General features: G+C 34.7%; 1 protein-coding gene across 2 annotated transcripts in view; it reads left to right on the plus strand.

Moving 5' to 3' along the window:
• LOC128983360 (atrial natriuretic peptide receptor 1-like) overlaps positions 1-21171 on the plus strand; it is a 282494-nt gene that overhangs the window by 176370 nt on the left and 84953 nt on the right. For both annotated transcript variants that reach the window (XM_054402630.1, XM_054402622.1), the window contains exon 3: positions 19670-20059. In XM_054402630.1, the coding sequence (XP_054258605.1) occupies positions 19670-20059 (390 nt within the window). The remainder of the gene's footprint in view (positions 1-19669; positions 20060-21171) is intronic.

The following is a 21171-nucleotide window of genomic DNA, read 5'->3' on the forward strand; positions in this document are numbered from 1 at the left end:
TTTAATATTTCAAGGAATAACAGATACATGAAACCCTTGTTGATTAGGATTTACATAATTTCGTCAGCTATATTTGGATGCAGTTTGTGTGTTAATGCAACAAAACACACAAACTGCAGCTGAGTTATATGTGACACAGTAAACTGTGCAAAGTTTAAAGGGCTTTAGTAGTTTATACTTTTAAAATATAGAATTAACTTTTAAGGATATATGGCAAAAATGTGCTTTGTTGAGTACAACGGCAACCAAAGCGGTTCCAAATGTTTCATTAAATTAACATCGATTTAACACTAATTTTCAAATAATGTGTGCGATTTGATTAGGGTTACTCTGTAGTACGGTATCATCTTATTAATAAAAAAGGAATCGATGATGATTCAGTATAAACTTTAATTTAGCTTTAGAATAGCCCATTTCTTACAACATGTACGGTATTGCTTCTTCAGTATAAATGTCTTGCTTGCGTCATCTATCTTAAGACACAGTTTATACTGTACCTGATGATTGAAATGTTTCTTGTAATACTTTTGTCAAATATAACAAAAAGACTTGTAAGAATTTGGTGTTGTGATCAGCATCTCTTGTTATATTTTAGATTTATCGTGAAGAGTACATGATACATAAAAATCCTTTTGATTGAATTACATAACATCAGAATAAAATTCATAAGGTTGGAACCGAAATAATTTTGCATGTTAATGGCAAAATGCTATATTTAATATGCGTGTAATTAATGTGTAAAATATGGTTTACGCTTTACTTTATACTCGAGGAATAATACATCTTAAAAATAGGATTCTATTTTCAAGAGGGCTCATTAGATCTGCAAATAAATGATCTCTTATAAGTAAGGAACTTTGAACTACTCTCAAAACTCTTAAAATTCTGAAGAACTCTTAGGTTTGATGAAAATTCCTCGATTTATTCTCTTGACTCAGTTCAGCCCACTAGAATATAACTTTTTCTAGTGGGCTGAACTGTAAGATGAAATTGATTAAAACTTTTTCATACAACTGTATTATGCATGCCAGCCTGTTGATTTGAATCAATAGACCATTCTTTTCTCTTGTTTTCGTTTTCTTCACTAACGGAAGTGGAGATGTAAAGAAACCATTAAGATTTTTTACTTACTCACAAACCATGGTGTGGAGTAATTGTTAATCCATTTTACTTTAAAAAATCTCATATTGATCGTTGTATTTTTTTTTTTTTTACTTGTCATAACATTATATTAAGGGTAAACTGATTAAAGTTAATTTACTAAGTAAATTGCAGTTACTGTTTGTTACTTCTGATTCTATCCACACTATTACAATAAACGGTATTTTGCAATTAGACACGTATTTTCTCCAATTAGCTTTTCAAAAACCTTTATCATGGGAAAGCGGTGGGAGTAATTTTGATAATTTATAGGGAAAATCACGAACAATTTCCCTTGAACCGTAATTTGCACAGCAATCGGGGTTACATTATTTTGTTTAGAATTGTTAAGAACCATAACATACTAAATTGTGATAAAAACCGGCTTTCTTTCAAAAATATGCTTTTCCGTTATTTTAAGAGAACTTTATGGGAAAATAGCATACGTTACAATAACTTTTAAACCGTAATTTTTGCTGCAATGAGAGTTATATCATTTTGTCGAGATATAATAAAGGGAATTTGAGTTAATTATTCAATCGTTTTAGCTGACCAATTGCAAAGATACCTTGACACACAATTGCACTAATATCACTCTCTTAGTCAAGAAATTATGTTTATGTTATTTATTATCATGGTATGCCTAGACTAATTCCTTATTTAGTCTAATGCAATACTTTTTTTATCCGTTGGTTGGTAATCTTATCTTATCTTACCAATATTATAAATGTGAAAGTATGTGTGTTTGGTTGAAGCTCAATCACGCATTAACTAATGGTCGGATTGATCTGCAATTTTGGTATGATGATAGCTTACGTTCCCGATTTACATAATATACACATACTCCTATTTCAAAGATCCTTTTAGGCTCCGCCCCAGTGGCTCTTGAGATTCCCATGTTAACCTTATCAGTATTTATATTTAAAATAAATTAAATTATTTTGACAGCTGTTTCAACTACACAAGTTGGTTCTGTGAATTCAATAGCATTAAAAAGTTATAAGAATTACCAATAGGGTGCAGCGTTATTTATTCATTTATGACGACAGCTAATTTGAACCAAGCAGCAACAAAAAGCTGTGATACACAATGGGAACTGACAAAATATGATTGTTTACAGTTATGCTTATGTTTTTGATTTATAAATAATTTGTGATATTGTGCAAATATTTGGTAAATTACATTTTTTTATAGATGCAGTGGTAGAATATTATTATGGCTATGGTAGATGTGTTATACTATACTTACTTACTTACTGCTGTGGCCACTGGTACCCCAAATGGTACTTGGCCTCCCCAACACTATGCCTCCACACCTATCTGCATCTTGCGTCATCCTTCCTTCTTCCCAATTTTCTAATGTCCTTGTCAACTAGGCTGCATCTCAGTTTCGGTTTACCAAGGGGTCTTATTCCTTCTGGGTTATTCTAAAATACTTTCATTTGTAACGAGTTGTCTTCTTTTCTTACAATATGTCCTGTCCATCTCATCCTTCTACTCCGTACCTCAGCGACAATATCCGGATCTTTAAATCATGCTCTCAGTTACCAATTATGATTTAGTCTCCATTGACCATCTTCAAAAGTCAGCACGTACACTCTTCTCAATATTTAGTTTTCAAATACTATAATTTCCATTTTTAATTTATTTTTTATTTTTACTTAAAATTCAATTTTCTGATCTGGTCTTTTATATTCCGAGTTTGGTGATGTGGGATAGTATATTCAACACAGTAAATTCAACAAACCAAATTTTCTCAAACCATGTCATCCCTCATTGCAAACACAAATCACGAGTACCTAACTGCAATAAGCATTTTATACTTATACGCCAACCCCGTACGAAGGACGGGTCCTCTGCCAGTGTAAAAATAACTGTGTTAAAATAGAATAGTGATAATATATTTATCTAATCTTAATTAAACTAAATGACATCAGATAAACTCAAACTCTTGAGGAGTACACAGCCGAGTCACAAGTACTTACTAAATTTAACGATACAAAATTCAATATACACATTAGTTTTGCAGTATAATTAGCACCCTTAAATATAAACATAATTAAATATAGAATATTGTTAAATTTACTAAAATTTTCTTCGTTACCTTCAAACTACAATTTTGCCTTTTACTCCATAGTATATACACTGCTAGAAAATAGTTTAGAGACAAAATTCAAGGACATTCATATCATTTTTCAAACAAAATAAATTGCATTGTTGTCAGCTGTCAGTTACATTGTACTGACAACTTTGACGTTGGAGAACGTGAACGTAGCTTCGCTGAAAAGATGCATACTTGTATTCCACAGTAATGTTTTTTCCAGATTGAAATATAATCGGAACTTTTTAAATTGTGCGTATTTGTTTCGATCCCTCGAACGTGGTTCATCATATTTATACGATTTTAAGTTACGTTTTTACGACAATAGTTGTGGTGTGTCAGGCCTACGCACAGGCACCTGCCCATGTAGGCCTAGCCCATAAGTAAGGCAAATTTTATTTTATTTTAGAAATATTGTACTGTTAAGTTGTATAGCTACTCTCTATTTTAGTTTATAATTCTTGGGATAAATAAACGTTTTCGTTTTCGTTTTTCATGTCGTAAAGTATTGATATGGTCAACCTGAACTTTATCTTTTAATTACATGGTGAATTGTAAAAAAATAATAACTACCTAAATACTCTTCAACAAATAATTCACAAACTTAAGCTTAAGAAAAACAGACGAAGACAATTTTTTTTTTTTAATTCGTAATAATAAAACTAACAAAGAACTAAATATTTAGGACATGCCACAAAGTGATATCAATCATCCAAGTTAATATTGGAAAATTTGTCATCGTTGGTGCAACACATAATACAACATGTTGACAACAATTCTGGATTGTCTAGGTAGCCGTCTATTTTCTGGAAAGCCATCGCCTTTATATCTGAGTTTTCTGGTTCGTATTATAAGCGGGGACGATTCAGAATGGTCAAATCATTCTGTTTTCATTTGCCATTGGTTTTATAATAATTAATGATGATGACCTCACAAAAGGCTTACGGTTTATTGTAAGACCAGGAGAGTGTTTGTACTGTTCTCTTGAAAAAATTCAATCATGACGTAAACACACAAAAAACACAAAATCAAAACCAAAACAATACGGGTTCCGGAAAGATTCGAGCAAGGAAACTTCATGACAAGGAAAGTTCCAGGCACAGAGGGTTGAGAACCGAAGGGGTGCAAAAGATTGTGATTAAGCTCTGTGCACGACTCTTTAAATTGACACGTTAACTCCGGTTTCGGTTCGTGTATTGCTTATTAATCCCACTTTTCTTCTCATTATTAAAATCAGCATTGCAGCTCTTCTATTGTTATTTTTATGTACATGCCTGGGAATTCATAGGCTTATTTTGATGAAACGCTAGACTAATTGGACATATAGAAGACAAAAAAATATCGATTTAATAGAAAGAAAATTCGTTATTTTACTAACTATTGTACCTAATTTAGAGGTGTGATTAGTTCTCTTTGTTCAAAGGGATATACTAGAACATTTTAATAAATTAATTTAGTAAATATAAGAAATAAGCTCTACATACAGTATATTGTTTATTGATCGGCGAAAGGTTTTCCGGAGTATGACACGTAAATTGGCTTCTTCTATGTCACCAACATAACGACAGTCAAGCAGTCAGAAACTTGTATAAGGCTTTGTATTGACTGTAGGCTACTTAGGCTATGAGACATGGAAATAACCATGGATTTCATAATCATATTCAATGTGCAAACAAAACCGTCACAGAACCAACCTCATAAATTAACTTTAAAATGATAAATGATTTTTGGATACAGAATGTGGAATAGCTACACCTTTGAAATAACATGCTCTTTGACACATCATGATTTTTTAAACTTGTAGTTTTGACTACGTAAATGTTTTTTAAAAATTATGTTTTTCTTTTTAATTTTATTGTTTGTGATGCTAATGTAATATTGCGCATGAAAAAAAACTTAGCTTATAAGGAAAACAAAATTATAATCAGAGTAAAAATGACTGCATTTTCAAGAAACCTATAGGGTATTCAAAGTAATAACAAAATTCCCACGTAAAGAGCAGCCATTTCAAACTATTAAGAATAGCCAAATTCTTCCACTAAAATATTTGTATCAATAATAACTTTTAAAATTATGTATAAAATGACATATAAGTTTGGTTCACTAGCGATAGGGCTAGTGAACCTATCGCTGGTACCTATATTTTAAAATGTTCTAAATTATTTCTCGGAGTTGGTTTAGTGGTAACATTCTTAATTTCATAATTGTAGAACTAGTGATTGGTCTTAAATCAATAGTGGACAGCCTACGAAATTCATTTATCCTGTATATGTTTAAATATACCGTATTAAAATACACAGTAGTCCTTACTTACTACAGTACACGTATTAAAATGGTAACATGTATGATATAGGCCCTTGATTGCGATTTAAGCATTTATTTTTCTTCTTATTAGTGTATTTTAACCACAGTTTTTTTCAATGCCTGTACAATAGCTGTAAACAGGAAAATCATCTCAGTTTTGACGGACTTTAATCGGCGTGAGGGGAACCCAGGAAGACATGAAGCGGATTTATTAACAATTGGAACGGACGCTGACTCCACTAAGTGCTTCCTCTCTGATATTTATTGGTTTCCCTTTCATTATCCTTCAAGGATCAGAATTCTCATGTTGGTGAAACTTATGCTTTATAGGAATAAAGATATGACACAAATATTTTTCTGTATATTTTCTTGAAAAATGTGGACACGCTAAAAATCCTTAACTCTAAAAATCCATCTTTGCGAGGTTATTATTTGCAATCTGAGAGATAACCACGTTTACATCTCATTTCTTTGTTTACCTCTAAAGTTTACGACGATGAAGTTAATTATTTAGAGTCGTATGTAGGTATATGCATCGTAGCCGTAACAGAATATCGACTATATGAGAAAGTAGACATAATAAAGATAATAGTTTAATGCCACAGTTACATTTGACTCTATCTTCAACTATTCACTCATTAAATAGTATAGACATGTTTAGTAATTTTACACTAATTATGTTTCATACTAATTCATATGAGAATGCAAAATTGTTGTCACAGTCACATTAGACTCGATGTAGCTATTCGCCAATTTATTTATAGATACTACAATGAACACATCATAATAGTATACAAAAACAATAAAATGGTACGTTAACAACAATAAACAATGAAACCATGGTCGTTTGAACTTTGGGATGGTAGGCCGATATAACTAACAGTTTAGTAACCTTACACTTACCATGTTACCTATCAAACCAAAAATGAGGTAAAAATAATAATTTATCGCTGGTATCATAAGCATAAAGAATTAATAATCTATTATAAGAATAAAGATTAATAAAAAACGTGCTAAAAGGTTTGAGTAAGTACCTGTAAAGTAATAACGACATTCTTCTACGAATATAATATATATTCATGGGGAAAGTATGTGCAAAGGGGTTCTTCCTCCCAATTTGTTGGTGTCAAGATGGTTGTCTTTGTCGATGTCGATGCTCAACTCAATAAACGTCTTCACTTTCCTCGAAAAACCAAGTTCACTAAATAAAGAATAACATAGTCTTACTCCAAGGTAAACAGTTTTTGTTTTATTAAAATACGTTTATATCATCCTTATTAATATGTTACCAACCAAAACATGATAATGGAAATTTTATCAAATCTACTTACATGAGTATTGGATACGCTTTTAAATAATGGCCTCAATGAATATACGAGTATTTTATGTTATAAAATAGTATACAATAATACAATTAAAAGGACAATACAGATTGATATGGTTAAGCTTTTTGTATTTTTTTGGTTTTGATGAATTCTTTAAACGATTATGATAATAATGTACATACCATCATTTGACCTTTAATTGATAGGCGCATCAAAGCTATACGATAGTAGTTAATTGAAAAAGGGATGATTTATTTTGTTGAATAGATTGAAAAATTATTATTGCTTTTCTTCTGAAATGTTTGTAAGAATAATATCGGACTCGTTTTGACCAACAATAACAAAATGAGAGCCTTAATCTGTATACTATCACAATGAATTTTTCGTTTACGCCTATCAAATATGACTTGTAATTGTAATAGAGAAAATGGAAAATGAAAAATTAATTGGCCGAATATTTCTTGTAGAAAAAGCTGTGGCAACCGGTGCTTTAGGCAGTGACTATGATTTGCAAATAGTTATGAGAGACATCCGATCAAAACTATTATTTCCCTTCGAAAAGATTTTCTTAGAAACATCTCAATTCAATTTTCAGTCTTAAAATGTAAGGCAAAATTACCCTCAAGGTTAAAATTAAATCTTAATGAACACATGGTGATTTCAGTCACGGATAATTAACTACTAGTGGAACCCCGTCGAAATCTACGGTCAATCTTGAGGTTTTATGTAAATTCAGCTAACTGCGATGGATAGAGTGAAGTCATTAAAATCTTAGTTAAATGAAGGGAGGATAAGCATAATAATAATTATAACGATTGTGTTCCATAAAAAACGTGATTGATGAATTCGTTTACACAATATTTCCTACCTTTTTATCGGCTTTAGGTTGCCCAAAAGGTTTTTAGGAGTCTTATAATTGTTTGTTCATGAGTTTGTTTCATACCAAAGCCACTTTCACTATATGGGAGAATGAGTTCATATAATTAGTCTATAATGTTACGGAAAGAGTCAATATTTATTACTAACCACTAATTACATCTGCTTTAGGAAAACCATTCAGATTGTATCCGGATTTATAAGTTATCTTCATCTTTGGTTATAAAAATACAGAATTCTATCAGCATATTAAATCAGTTTTTTTTTGTTTGATAAAAATATCTGATTCTCCAGAAATCAGTAACATTCTTACTTCGATCTCAGCAATTTTAATTCCTTCTCTTGCTACATCGACCCATGTATTAAATCATCCTGTTCTTACTTGATAATTCATTAATTTTATGGGGTAGTTTTGCCTTGGCCATATAGATCACACAAAGCTGTGCATGTATTTCGTGGATTGGAATGAACCATAATTGTAGGAAATTTTATCACAAATCTTGAACATTTGCGGAACCAAATCCATAACCTAGACCAGCCTTGGTAACAAATTATGCAAATGCGATGAGATGTGATGACACTGTTGTGTTTCCGAATGGTTTGTATGTAGTGAGGTTTAGATGCGTTGTTCGACCTAGCTACATGTGTACAACAAAGTAAAAACTGTGTACACATTTTTTTTTTAATACCTTGAATTGACATTAGTTCACCTACTTTACCAAAACCATAGACTCCGTAGTTAGTCTATTCCAAAACTTGAACACAGCTATCATCCTCAACGTACTTATCTATGACACAATTTTCAACCCAAAATTTTCTAAAAGCAATAAAGCATTGATTTTTAAGCAAAACATTTAAAACGTATCATAAATTCATCATTTTGGTGAAACTATAAAAAACTTGCCATGCTGTGGAGAATCCATTTAAAATAATAAATAATAATGTAAACATTTAATTTTGACAGTTTCAGTAGACCTTTGAATACAATTTTAATATTAACAGCTGGTTCATTAAAAGTAGTGTAAAATTATCCATATGGTCGAAATGTAAACAAAATTGCAAAGTGAACTTTAAAGGCCTCTGGGGCAGAGGCCTAAGAAAATTTACCTCGTTTCTCTTTTGAAAGCTCACCTACAGACCAATACCTTTCTTTAGACACCCCTACCAAGTTTCTACGCCCAGCCGTTCTCTCAAATTAGCTGTGACAAAAACCTCGTTTTCCTCCATAAGAATAACATGGTATGGGAATTTCAAGGCCACTGGGGCAGAGCCCCGAGGGAATTCTCCATGTTTCTCTTTTGATGGCTCATCTACAGACCAGGACCTTTCTTTAGACACCTCTACCGAGTTTCTACGCCCAGCCGTTCTCTCAAAATAGCTGTCACAAAGAAAAACAGTTTCAAATTAATATATAGATATGCCCTTTGTTACTGTTGTACGCTACATACAGGCACATTAAAACGTATGTTCATTGTTTTTTACGTGGAATTTTTTAGATTTCCTAGTTAGCTTTTATGGCGTTGAACATACCTAAAAACTAAGTTTCAGTGGTTTATAAGCTGACCACCTGTTATTTTTTTAACATAATCTTTATTTATATCATAGTCTTGTAATTGAAAAAAATAGTTTCCTCAAGAAATGGATTTAACCTTTGGTAAACGAGAATCAATAATTCAAGTACAGTGAAATTGTTGACAAATATTTAACAAGAGCCACGTTGACAAATTTATGATTGACATAATAGTAAGGCATACCCAGTTCATGGAAACTGGTTGTGAACTAATTTCATGCCTCGTTATATATAATTTCTTCATACAATGCCATGTAAATCATATTTGATCAGTTATAGATTTTAAGATAATAACATCAAATCTGCTCTTTCATTTTTAAGTGCATACTTAATTATGGTGAAAATTATGCTTTATAGAAATAGACATATGACACAAATCTCTTTATGTATATTTTCTTGAAAAATGTTGACAAGCTACAAATCCTTAACTCTAAAAACCCATCTTTGCGAGGTTATTATTTGCAATCTGAGATTATTATGGCCTCACAAAATATATTTTATGTTTTAAAATAGTATACAGTAATACATTAATTAAAAGGACCATACAGATTGATAAGGTTAAGCTTTTTGTATTTTTGTATTAAGTTAAATTAAATATTACACTAGTAACTTACTTCTAACGTAAACGTACAGCTAAGACATTTTAAAGATTGTTGTGGAATAGTAGTGACATATGTTGGCCATCTCAGATCTCAATTTGTCCTTGTCAAGTAGTCGACGCGTCAATAAGCTTTGTGTGATAAAGATATTCAAATACCCCGCCGCAGCAAACCTGCAAAATTAGGAAATTTCCATTTGCCTGATTGGATTTACACTAAAATGTCTACTTAAAAATTTCACATTTATTCCCTGTTTAAATATAATTATAACTCAGGTTTGCTGCAACAGGGGGGTAAACAAGTGTTTTTGTTGTAAAATCTTAATACTGTAGTTTAGCAAGAAATTAATGTATCTTCCAAATTTGATCAAAATATGTTCATAAACAAGCAAACTACAAAAGTTGACTTACTCTCCATAAGAATAACATGGGGATTTTAAATTATTTTTTTTTATTTTCTCCTTATTAAGCGCATAATAACGCTTCAATATACTAAATTATTTGTTTTTAAGCTCTACAAAATGCTTAGAAAAGAAGAAATTGTGAAATTTTGTGTTTTTAGGGACAAAAATGGAAAAGACAAATTTTTACCCCATAAAACCCCCATAAACCCTTACAATAGCATATAACCAATAACTACTATTTACTATTTATTTAATAACTAATTACCAATAACTAATACAAAGTTATTTTAAATAGCTTTATTTCCGTGGAAATAATGTCCAAATGAAATGGAAATCATTAAATTGCACGACAGTAATAGTTACTTGGTTAAACATGCCCAATCAAAATGCATTTGCATGTTTAAAATTACGTTCATACACCAATATCGTGTATGTATCTGAGAGTTTTACGATACAAAAATAGTTCAAAGCCTTCGACAATGAACAGGAAATACGTCCAAATATTGATAGACCCTAATCTAGTGCGGAGGGTAGACGCAGATTGATTAACAATTTGGACGGACTCTGGCCGCCTCTCCAATATTTATTAGCTTCACTTTTCATCATCAGTTAAGGAACACTTTGACGCACTACATAAATTTATATTCTTCTAAGATAAATATTTTATTGTTAAGACGATCTTTATTGTACAATGTTGTTTTATAAAAAAATAATGTAATATTTTTTGCACAGTTAACACTTGAAAAAGTTTATTTCTTTTTTATAATTCAATGATCATGTTTTGTGAACAATATATTCAACGAGGCAATCAATCGTTGTACCACAATTAACGCAATCAAAAATAAGTCTACTTCATTGCCAAGGCAAATGTTAATTCAATTTAAAAATGTATTTACTTAAAACTACAGTATTCCTCCTGCATTCTTGTATAAGGTCTCAAATTACTACGTTTAATGTATTAAGGTAATCATTTCCAATGTTCCATTGTTTTTATCCTGAGTAAGATCACGCATTTGCTTTTGAGACTACGTTAATAGGATCTCGGTAGTTAAGATGTACAAGAGAGGAAGGAGACAACAGCAGGCCTTTGGGAGGACTTTATTTTAGTTTCCAGGCTTCTTACCTTGAAGTCAAGTACACTTTTATCAGATTATCTAAGCAATTTAGAAGGATACGTAACGTATAAGCCCAAAGACCACATTGATAAGCACATTTAATGTTGAAACAAATCTATAAATCCATAAAAAGAGGAATACATTACAAATATTTTACTGATAGAGACACTTGTTTAATAAATCCACTTCTAATCGTTCCAATATAATAACTTAACAGATTTTTGGGATTATCATGAAGAGGACAGTGACAAAGCAAATTACAGTATAACTGACTAAGACTGTTAAATATAAACGTGTATTTGTATGTGAAATTATTTTACGTTCACTTCATTAAGTAGATTGAGCAAAGAATTGTCTGAGAAAGCTCGTTTCTACGGTATGTCGAAAATTAAATTATCATCGCTTGTAAGGAGACTAATCAAATTCCTTGCTAGCACGACAACAGATGTACAATTTTCATTGTTGTAGAAAGTATAATACAATACAATAATACAATTAAGTTTGTATTTATTAGGGTTTGTTGTTGCCATATTATCACTTATCGTTTGTCACTATTGTCAATAATGGGTATAAAATGTGACTTCTAAAATAGTCCAATCTTCTTAGAGTTGATAAAAAATCATTGTTTTTTTCTTAATCGTTTAAAGTGTTTTAAGTAAATTGTCATAAAAATATATATTTGTTTAAAAAATATATAATTATGTTTTCCCTTTCAAAGCGAAAAATTACACTTGCGTAGAACACAAAAAAAAAGAATTTTGGTTTAGTTGATTATAAACAAGTCTTCCTATCCTGAATAGGTGGACAGGATCCATAACCTGAACTGTAATAATTATTGGCTGTCAACATTTCAATGACGCCATTGACGTAACTAAAAATTAGGCTTTACCTTCGCCAATCATCTCAACAATAGTAACAACCGTTGCAACTTTTAAGCTCATTGACGAATGTCAAGTCTACTTTCAAAAAATAACAAAAAATGGATTGTGTTGATAGCAATTTAATTGTGTATTATAGTTTTACTAGTTACGTGATTGCATTAAAGCGATTGAATTATACAATAGAATAGATGAAGTGAAAACCGATAGACAAATAATGATTAAAACTTAATGCACATTATTTGATAGTTGAAAACAGTGGTAGAAGAGTAAATCTTATATTATTTCACTTGACTAAACGTTTGTTCGACATATTTAACCAAACGTATCATGCGACAGCTGGATTCGCAGAGAATTATTTAGTGCTGCTACTGTCACATTATAAATTCCTTTCCTTTCACGATAAATCATTGCATTTAATATTCAATCTCATACATTCCAGGATTATTAATTTCGAAACAACTAGAAAATGGTAACTTATACTTTTGCTAGACTACGTTGTTTTACGATTGATTGATGACGAGCTAGTTTGGTTGTAGGAAAACAAAAACCTATATAAATTAAAACGTGTATATATTAATTTATATGTGTAATCTATTAATATATAGATAATAGCTACACTTTAGAATCACTCATACTTAGTCTTAAATACAACGTACGTAAAGTTTTACTCTAACTTTGGGAATTATTAATGAATATCAGTTGAAACTATTTAGTTTCTCTTATATGTCTATTAAGAATTAATTCTACACATTACTGGGAAATATTTTACTAAATTACCTAGCTGTACGTTTCATGTCATGCAGCTAACAACATAATATGTCTAAACATAATGTTGAGATTAAAAATATTCAACTGCATAGTTATCTAGTTAATTTGAAATGTTCAAACTCAAACGTTTATGATAATAAACACTTCTAATAATATATTTTATAAAATAGGTTCACAAATATAAATACGAGTAGTATACTTGAGGAGACTGCACGCCTCGTTTTCACTTGATGCGTGTTGATGGCTTCAACGTCAACATCAGCATCAGCGCTGCTCACCCTGAACATTTGCTTAACGACCCGCGGCTAGCAGCCAGCATTAACATCATCATTATCACAATTTCGCTTTATAATTGTATAAACGTTATTAATGGGACGATTTTTACATAATGCATTGGCATTGGAGCGTTGGAATCGCTGTCATAGTGAACAATGCAAGTAGATTTATCAAATTGTTTTTGTTATACAATATATTGTACTGATATTGGACAAATCTATTCAAATACTTAATATGTGCTTACATATAATTTTCTGTTGTAAAGAAAATTTAATCTAAATTTTGAGATTATTTCTATTGTGTTGGAGGTTCTCAATTTGAATTTAACGTTGGTAGACCTACGCCTAAAAATAGCATAAATATCGTTTGGATTTCATGGTTGAACTAAATTTAAATCGATTTTTATCATAACATAGGTCTTTAAAGAATAGAGTTATTAGCATCAGGTCATCAACAATCTATTCGGATTGCCTATTTAAATATGACAGCTGCAGTGCAGTAGACTATACCTCAAGATATTTTTGTTTGCTATTTAAATATTATCTAAAGCACAAGTCAACAATAAAATAACAAAAGGTTCAATGGACCACACACACACTTTGTCACTTGATGTTTAACTGATGTGTTTTCTACAACTGATGTCGTAGAAGGTATTAGTCCCTAGAGTTAATGTTCGATTATGCATTGTACCTCGGAAATATCTTTGATGAATGGAAGTTTTCTTAAGCAAACGTTGATCTTTATAATCAGATATTGTTAGTAGCTACAATTGTTGATGCAGATGTATCCCTGCGGTTAGCATTTGTTATAAATTTCAAATTCATTGAAGTTTAGGCACAAGTTAACCCTTAAATTTATTCCAAACATATTGTGTGGTAGTATTCAAATACTGTATTTCCCAGTTGACTTATATTCAGGCTGGTGGTATAACCAAAAAAATATATAAAAAAAACCAAGATGGCAGACTTAAAGTGTTACTTGTGATGACTCCGCTTAATTTTTGATTTTCTTGTCACCTACCTTGTTTTGGCTGCCCGGCTCCGCTGGAGTTTTGCACAACAAACTACAGTGAGTTTATATGTTGATGGGACTCGTCAAGTAATTAATAATCTGCCCTGCAATAACCATCCAAACATCAACCCTGTCGTCAAACCTAGGCCCATCTTTCGTTCCATTTCCACCGTTCTCGTTGTGACCAAACCTGTCGCCACGGGGGAATCTCTGGACGTCCAAAATCCACAGCCTTCTAGATCTGCGCAGGCAGTACTATAAAAAGTGTCGGGTCACTGGGGAGCCGTGTTTCTTCTCTTACATCATGTCTACCTCCTGCCCTATTTGCGTCAAAAAAGTCTTTGATACCGAGGAAGGCGTCAGCTGCGATGGCCCCTGTCAACGATGGTTTCACAGGACTTGCATTGCTATGAGCAAAACAGATTACCAGCGGATTTCTGGAAATACCAACGCAAAATGGCACTGCACCAGAACAGATTGTGTGAACACTTCTAACCAACCACTCGCATTACTTACCTCCCAAATGTCCTCGGTACTGGGCAAACTTGATACTCTACTTGACAAAGTAAATAAAATTGATACCATTTCAAATGATGTAGCTGATATAAAGAACGAAGTTGCTACCATTCGTACTGGATTGTCAGCACTAGAACCTAGAGTGGATCAAATCGAGGTCAGGGTATCCCCAAGACAAAAATGCATCCCCCTCCACAGATCTGGAAACTACCATAGCTGAGCTAAACGAGCGCACCCGCCGAGCTAAAAACTTAATGATCTACAATCTGGAAGAATCATCTGTGGGTGATGTTGATGCCAGGAAAAAACATGATCTGGAATTGGCAATTTCCTTCTTCTCAACCCTCATTCCTAATTTCTCTAACAATGGGATCAAAACTTTCCGTGTTGGTGGTAAAAAACCTGACAAACCTCGGCCTCTTAAAGTTGTGCTTGGCAGCAATTCCGATGTGATCACTGCAATGAAGAATTTTGCCAGCTCTGGGACCATTTTGAATCCACGATTTTCTTCCGTCAAGCTATCCAGAGACAGAACTCCCCGTGAAGCCGCCCACCTTCAAAACCTCAACGCCGAATTAAAGGAACGCACCACCCGTGGCGAAAAGGATCTCACCATAAGGTTCCTAAACAACATCCCCCAGATTGTTAAAAATTCAAAAAACGAATAATTCCCAACGGCGCACCGCATCACCTCACTTGTTATTTTCAAAATGTGAATGGCTTAAGAAGCAAAATTTCTGAACTCTCAATCAGTGCTACAACTTCCTCCTACGATATTATCACCCTAGTTGAAACGAATCTCTTACCTGACATGAACTCTTCAGAACTTGGCCTCACTGGTTTTAACGTTTTCAGATGTGACAGATCTTTGGCCACGAGCAATAAGATTAGTGGTGGTGGTACTCTCATAGCAGTACGTGATCACCTAGCATGTCAACTTGTCCCCTTGCATGCCTGCTCCTCGGAATGCGTTTTTGTTACCTGTACTTCTGGAACCCGTCGCATCTTGTTGGGCTCTGTCTATATCCCCCCCAGCCAGCCTGCCATTGTCTATGCCGACTTCTGTGACGTGGTGGAGGATATCCTCTCATCTTCTAACTTCGTGGACGATGTGCTTCTCTTCGGTGATTTTAACAAACCTGAAGCGGACTGGGGTGAGCTTGATTCCTGCGAAGGCGATTCCTCTTCAAACTACCTACGCAACTTAGCTTATACTCACAACCTCTCCCAAATCAACAAAATCCGAAATCGCAGAGGTGTCTACCTGGACCTCATTTTTTCATCTACTCCTACAACTGCAGTTATCCGCGCTGACGACCTTCTTGTTGCCGAAGACATTCATCACCCTGCGCTCCCCTGCTCAATCCTGCTGCAGAAACGCTCAGCCTCGAGCGACGTCAGGATCGTACCTGACTTCAGAAAATGCAACTTGGACGCTGTATTTCGTGATCTGCAGAACGTTAACTATCCCTCACCTTCTTCTCTACCTGATGTCGAATCTGCCTTCTCTGACTTCTGCGACCACCTTGGCTCAATCATATCTCAACATACACCCACAAAACAGCTTCAATCCTCAAGCTTTCCTGCCTGGTTCACCGAGGAGCTAAAACGACTTGTCTCAAGGAAGAAGGCCACCCATCGACTTCTTAAAACCTCAGGAAATCTTCGTCATCGTGAAAGTTTTCGCAATTTGAGAAGCCAGTGCAAGTCTTTAGCCACCAAGTGTCATCGAGACTACTTAAAAAGAATTGAAGACGACATTCCTCATAACATAAAATCTTTTTGGTCTCACGTCAACAGACTCAAGAGCAGTCCATCCCCTGCTGCTAAACTATCATTTGATGGTAGAGAGGCTGAGAGTGCTGCCGGAAAGTGCGAACTATTCTCAAACTACTTTTCATCCGTCTTCACGGAGAACCAAATTCCCTCGCCTGTCTTCAACTTTGGCTGGAACTTCTCCATCACTAAATGTGTCATCACTGCCTCAGACGTTCAACTCAAACTTGCCTCGCTCGACCCTAATAAGGGAGCTGGTTCTGATGCTATTCCTCCGTGCGTTCTTAAATACTGTGCCCCTATTTTGGCTCCTCATCTGGCTATCTGGTTTACATCCCTGCTCTCACTTGGAATCTTCCCATCGGCCCTCAAGCGTGGCTTTGTCGTCCCCATCTTCAAATCGGGTGATCGTTCAAATGTCAGAAACTATCGGCCCATTGTCATTCTCTCTGCTGTTGCCAAGGTGTACGAGAGCATTGTTTTGGACTACCTCTATTTTCATCTCCGTAAATGTATCTCCTCCTCTCAACATGGCTTCCTGCGCTCACGCTCAACAGTAACAAACCTGATGGAGTTTCAAGAATACGTCATGGCCGCTTTTGGCGATGCTCTCCAAGGTGACTGTGTTTACCTTGATCTCTCCAAAGCCTTTGACAAGGTCAATCACAACATCCTTGTAGCAAAGCTTGCCGGATATGGTGTGGGGGGGGCCCTGCTTGAGTGGTTAAACAGCTACTTGACCAACAGAACCCTTGTAGTCAAGTACGACGGGTGCCTTTCTACGCCATTCAGTGTCCTATCTGGAGTCCCGCAAGGGTCCCACCTCGGTCCCTTGCTGTTTAACCTGTTCATGAATGACATTGGCAACGTCATCCTCACCAAATTTCTCATGTTCGCCGATGATATTAAGGTATTTGGCTCGGTGTCATTGGCTTCTGACTTTGAGCGCCTCCAACTTTCTTTCACTAACATCGACGCCTGGTGCAAGGAAAACTTCATGGAGCTCAACGTCTTGAAATGTGTCGTCATCTCCTACAAACGTGGTGCAGCCCCAGTCCAATATGACTACGTCCTCAATGGTTCTACACTGAAGAGAGTGGACAGGGTACGAGATCTCGGAGTGATAATGAACCCTTCGCTCAACCCTCACGAGCACATTGCCCACATTACAACCAAAGCTAGCTCCCTGCTTGGTTTCATATTCAGATCAACAAGGAATTTCATTTCACCCTTCACCTTGATCACGCTCTACAAGTCCCTGGTACGCCCGCTGCTGGAGTATGGGTCTATCATCTGGTCTCCCTTCCAGAAGAACCACGTCAGCCAACTGGAGAGCATACAAACCCGCTTCATACGGATGCTTGGACCGAGACTTGGTTTTACCTACCGCACTACCCCGGTTGACGATGTGGAGAAGTCCTTCGATCTTCTGCCTTTGTCACTCCGACGTCATCATGCTGACATATTCATGCTCTACAAGCTGGTTAACGGGTTTGTCGATTGCCCCAACATCCTGAGTGGTATCGACATTACCACACCCAGAGGCACCCGCTCCAGGACTATATTCAGCAGACGCTTTCTCCCAGCCTACTATTCTTACAACAGCGGAATTAGCCGACTACTCAAGGCTGGTAGCACGGCGGCTGCTCAGCTGGATTTCTTCGGTGACAAGCCCCTACGGTTCAAAAAGAAGGTCTCCCTGATCACTTGAGCAACCACACTACAGCACATCTGCATATTTGTCTTGTCATCGTTGAAACTTGCTGTTCATATTCTTTGTTGATACTCTTTTTAGTTTATTCTTCTGTTATAATATTTATAGTTATTTATTACGTTGTTATTACTATTGTTATCACTATTTATTATTACTATTGTTATCACTATTTGTTATTACTTGCTATTACTATTTATTATCACTTTGTTATTACCATTGTTATACTTTTCCAGTTAGTAATATTGCAAATGCCATCTCAATTGTACACACATATTTTGTAAAAAGGTGCAATCCGTTGGGAAATAAATAAATAAATAACACACGTTGTTATTCCACAAAAAAGCTAAAACTTTATAGAAGGGGTTTTGAGAAGTAGTTTTTTTAGAACTGATGTTTAAATACACTATTCCAAACAGTTTTGCATACGCCCAAAGGAGCCACAGAGAGGGGTGCGAGTTCAAATAATGAACACATTTGTGTCGACCACAAACAATTTGGGATACTGTATCTTGTTTTTTTCAGATGTATTCCAGAAGTTAGTGTACATATTTACAGTTTATCAAAGCTGACTCCACTTAAGTTATGTCACACATAAATTCTGTAGCATTTTTCACTTCATAATATGTTTCATAAAAATGTTTTGTTGCCAAATAATTCTGCAACTCAAATGTGAATCTTTTCCCAGTTACCACCTTGTAAGTACGATGCCCCGAGATGGAAGATAACTATAGCAAACCACGAAATATTTTGTGACAATATATTGATTTAAAAGCTTTACTTGGATTGGTGTGTGACCAGTGATACCCAGGTGTCTTAGGAAGTCACAACACAAAGCCAACTATAATATATTTCTCTTACCAAATAAACATTTTGTAACTATGTCTTTTTACATTTTCGTATCTTGGTCCCGGGTGCAACTTGTGATCCATAGGACCAAACTTTTTTGTGATGCGACAAAACCAATTTAGTCATATATGTTGTGCAAACTACGTGGTTTTACAGATTCATTCCTTGGTCCCGGCTGCAGCTTGTGATCCGTAGGAACTTGTGATGCAGCAAAAGCAACTCAATCATAGTTGTGAAATCACGTGATTTTACAGATTCATTCCTTGGTCCCGGGTGCAACTTGTGATCCGTAGTAGCTTGTGATGCCAAAAAACCAAATCAATCATATTTGTTAGATTCATTCCTTGGTCCCGGGAGCAGCTTGTGATCAGGAAGTCGTCAAGAGACAGATCCAACCTTATCATATTTGTTTGGCAATATACACATTTTGTAACCACGTGTTTTTACAGATGCGTTCCTGGGCCCGGTGTGTGACTACGTGATCGCACCAGTCGCCAGGTACGCGGGTCGATGGAAGTTACCAGTGTTGACTGCCGGGGCGCAAGTTGACCACTTCATGTACAAGACGGAGTTCCCCACTCTGACCCGTATGATGGGCAGCTACGTCCACGTGGGCAAGGCGCTGCTTCACATCCTCCAGAAGTTCAACTGGTCCGTGGCCGGCCTCCTCTACTACAACTACCCCATCGGCTCCAACAAAGGCAACTCCAAGTGCCACTTCACCCTGCAAGGGGTGTTCATGGCTTTGGGAGCTCGCTCCGCTCATCTCAGCTTCAATGAAACCATGAACTACCTTTACTACAAGGAATTACTCAGGGAGCTCTCGAAAAGAGCGAGGAGTGAGTCATTTATCATTTAGTATTTACTTTTAAGACACTATGATTATTAAATTGCATTTACTTGGTTTGTTGTTTTTTATCCCCTAACTTGAAGGGGGGGTTTTATTGCCTATCCAAAATAATTTAGAACTAAGTTATCTTTACTACATGAGAATTTTGGAACTATTTTAATGATTTACTGAACGTATAACTCACATTTTATTATTATCTCTAAAATCAAACATGCAGTGCAGTATTTTCATGGAGTATTTTGATAATTTGATACGTTTTAAAGGATTAATGGGCATTAGTATTAAATATATTGCAATTTTTAAGTCAAAACATCGGGTGTCCAAATACGTAAGCTAAGAGGAAACTTGGCACCAGGCGCCATGCAATAACGTGAGGTTAAATTTATGGAGTAATTTTTTCGCCGCAAACTCGTTTAGGTGTCATATACTGTATAACATTTTTACGCTTCCATCAACTTTTGAGTTTAAGAAGCCCAATAATTTACAAAGAAATAATAACATATATTGTATTGTTTAAATACTCCTGTTTAGAGTGACCATTACGTTAAAACGAGTAATTACCTGGTGTTAAGAAATGTTTTACCTAATTTAAAAATAAACAAAGATCTCATAACTAATACTTTTTTTGTATTTGCTATTATTTACATATGGATCTTACAAGTACGCGTTTGCCAAACCATGAGTCTTTTCACCATGTGATATTTAGGAATCGTCTGTAGATGATAAGTACAATGATAATAACCTTATAATATTAATCTGAAATAATGAAAAACAACTATTTAATGTGCATGGTGACTCCTGATTTAAAAACAAAAATGTCGTTTTATATAACGAAATCAATTTTATGTCTGTTAGCAATGATCAAGTGATGCACAGTAGTTGTCACCTGTAACACACAAAGCATAAGTGATGTGTACAATATATGAAAAATAAGAATATCTTGAGAGCAATTATGAGGAACGAACGGTATTTTTGAAAATCAGTTTTGGTGGATGTATTCCTAGGCATATAGGATAACAGGTTTTTATCGTTTCCAATATTAAATGACGCGTACATACATTGGGTGTCTTGTCGAACACAAAGACAAGACGTATAAGCCAG

This window comes from Macrosteles quadrilineatus, unplaced genomic scaffold (assembly GCF_028750875.1).
Source record: "Macrosteles quadrilineatus isolate MER2022 unplaced genomic scaffold, UCM_ALF_1.0 Scaffold_1__1_contigs__length_201487025, whole genome shotgun sequence".
In the NCBI taxonomy this organism is placed as follows: Eukaryota; Metazoa; Arthropoda; class Insecta; order Hemiptera; family Cicadellidae; genus Macrosteles; species Macrosteles quadrilineatus.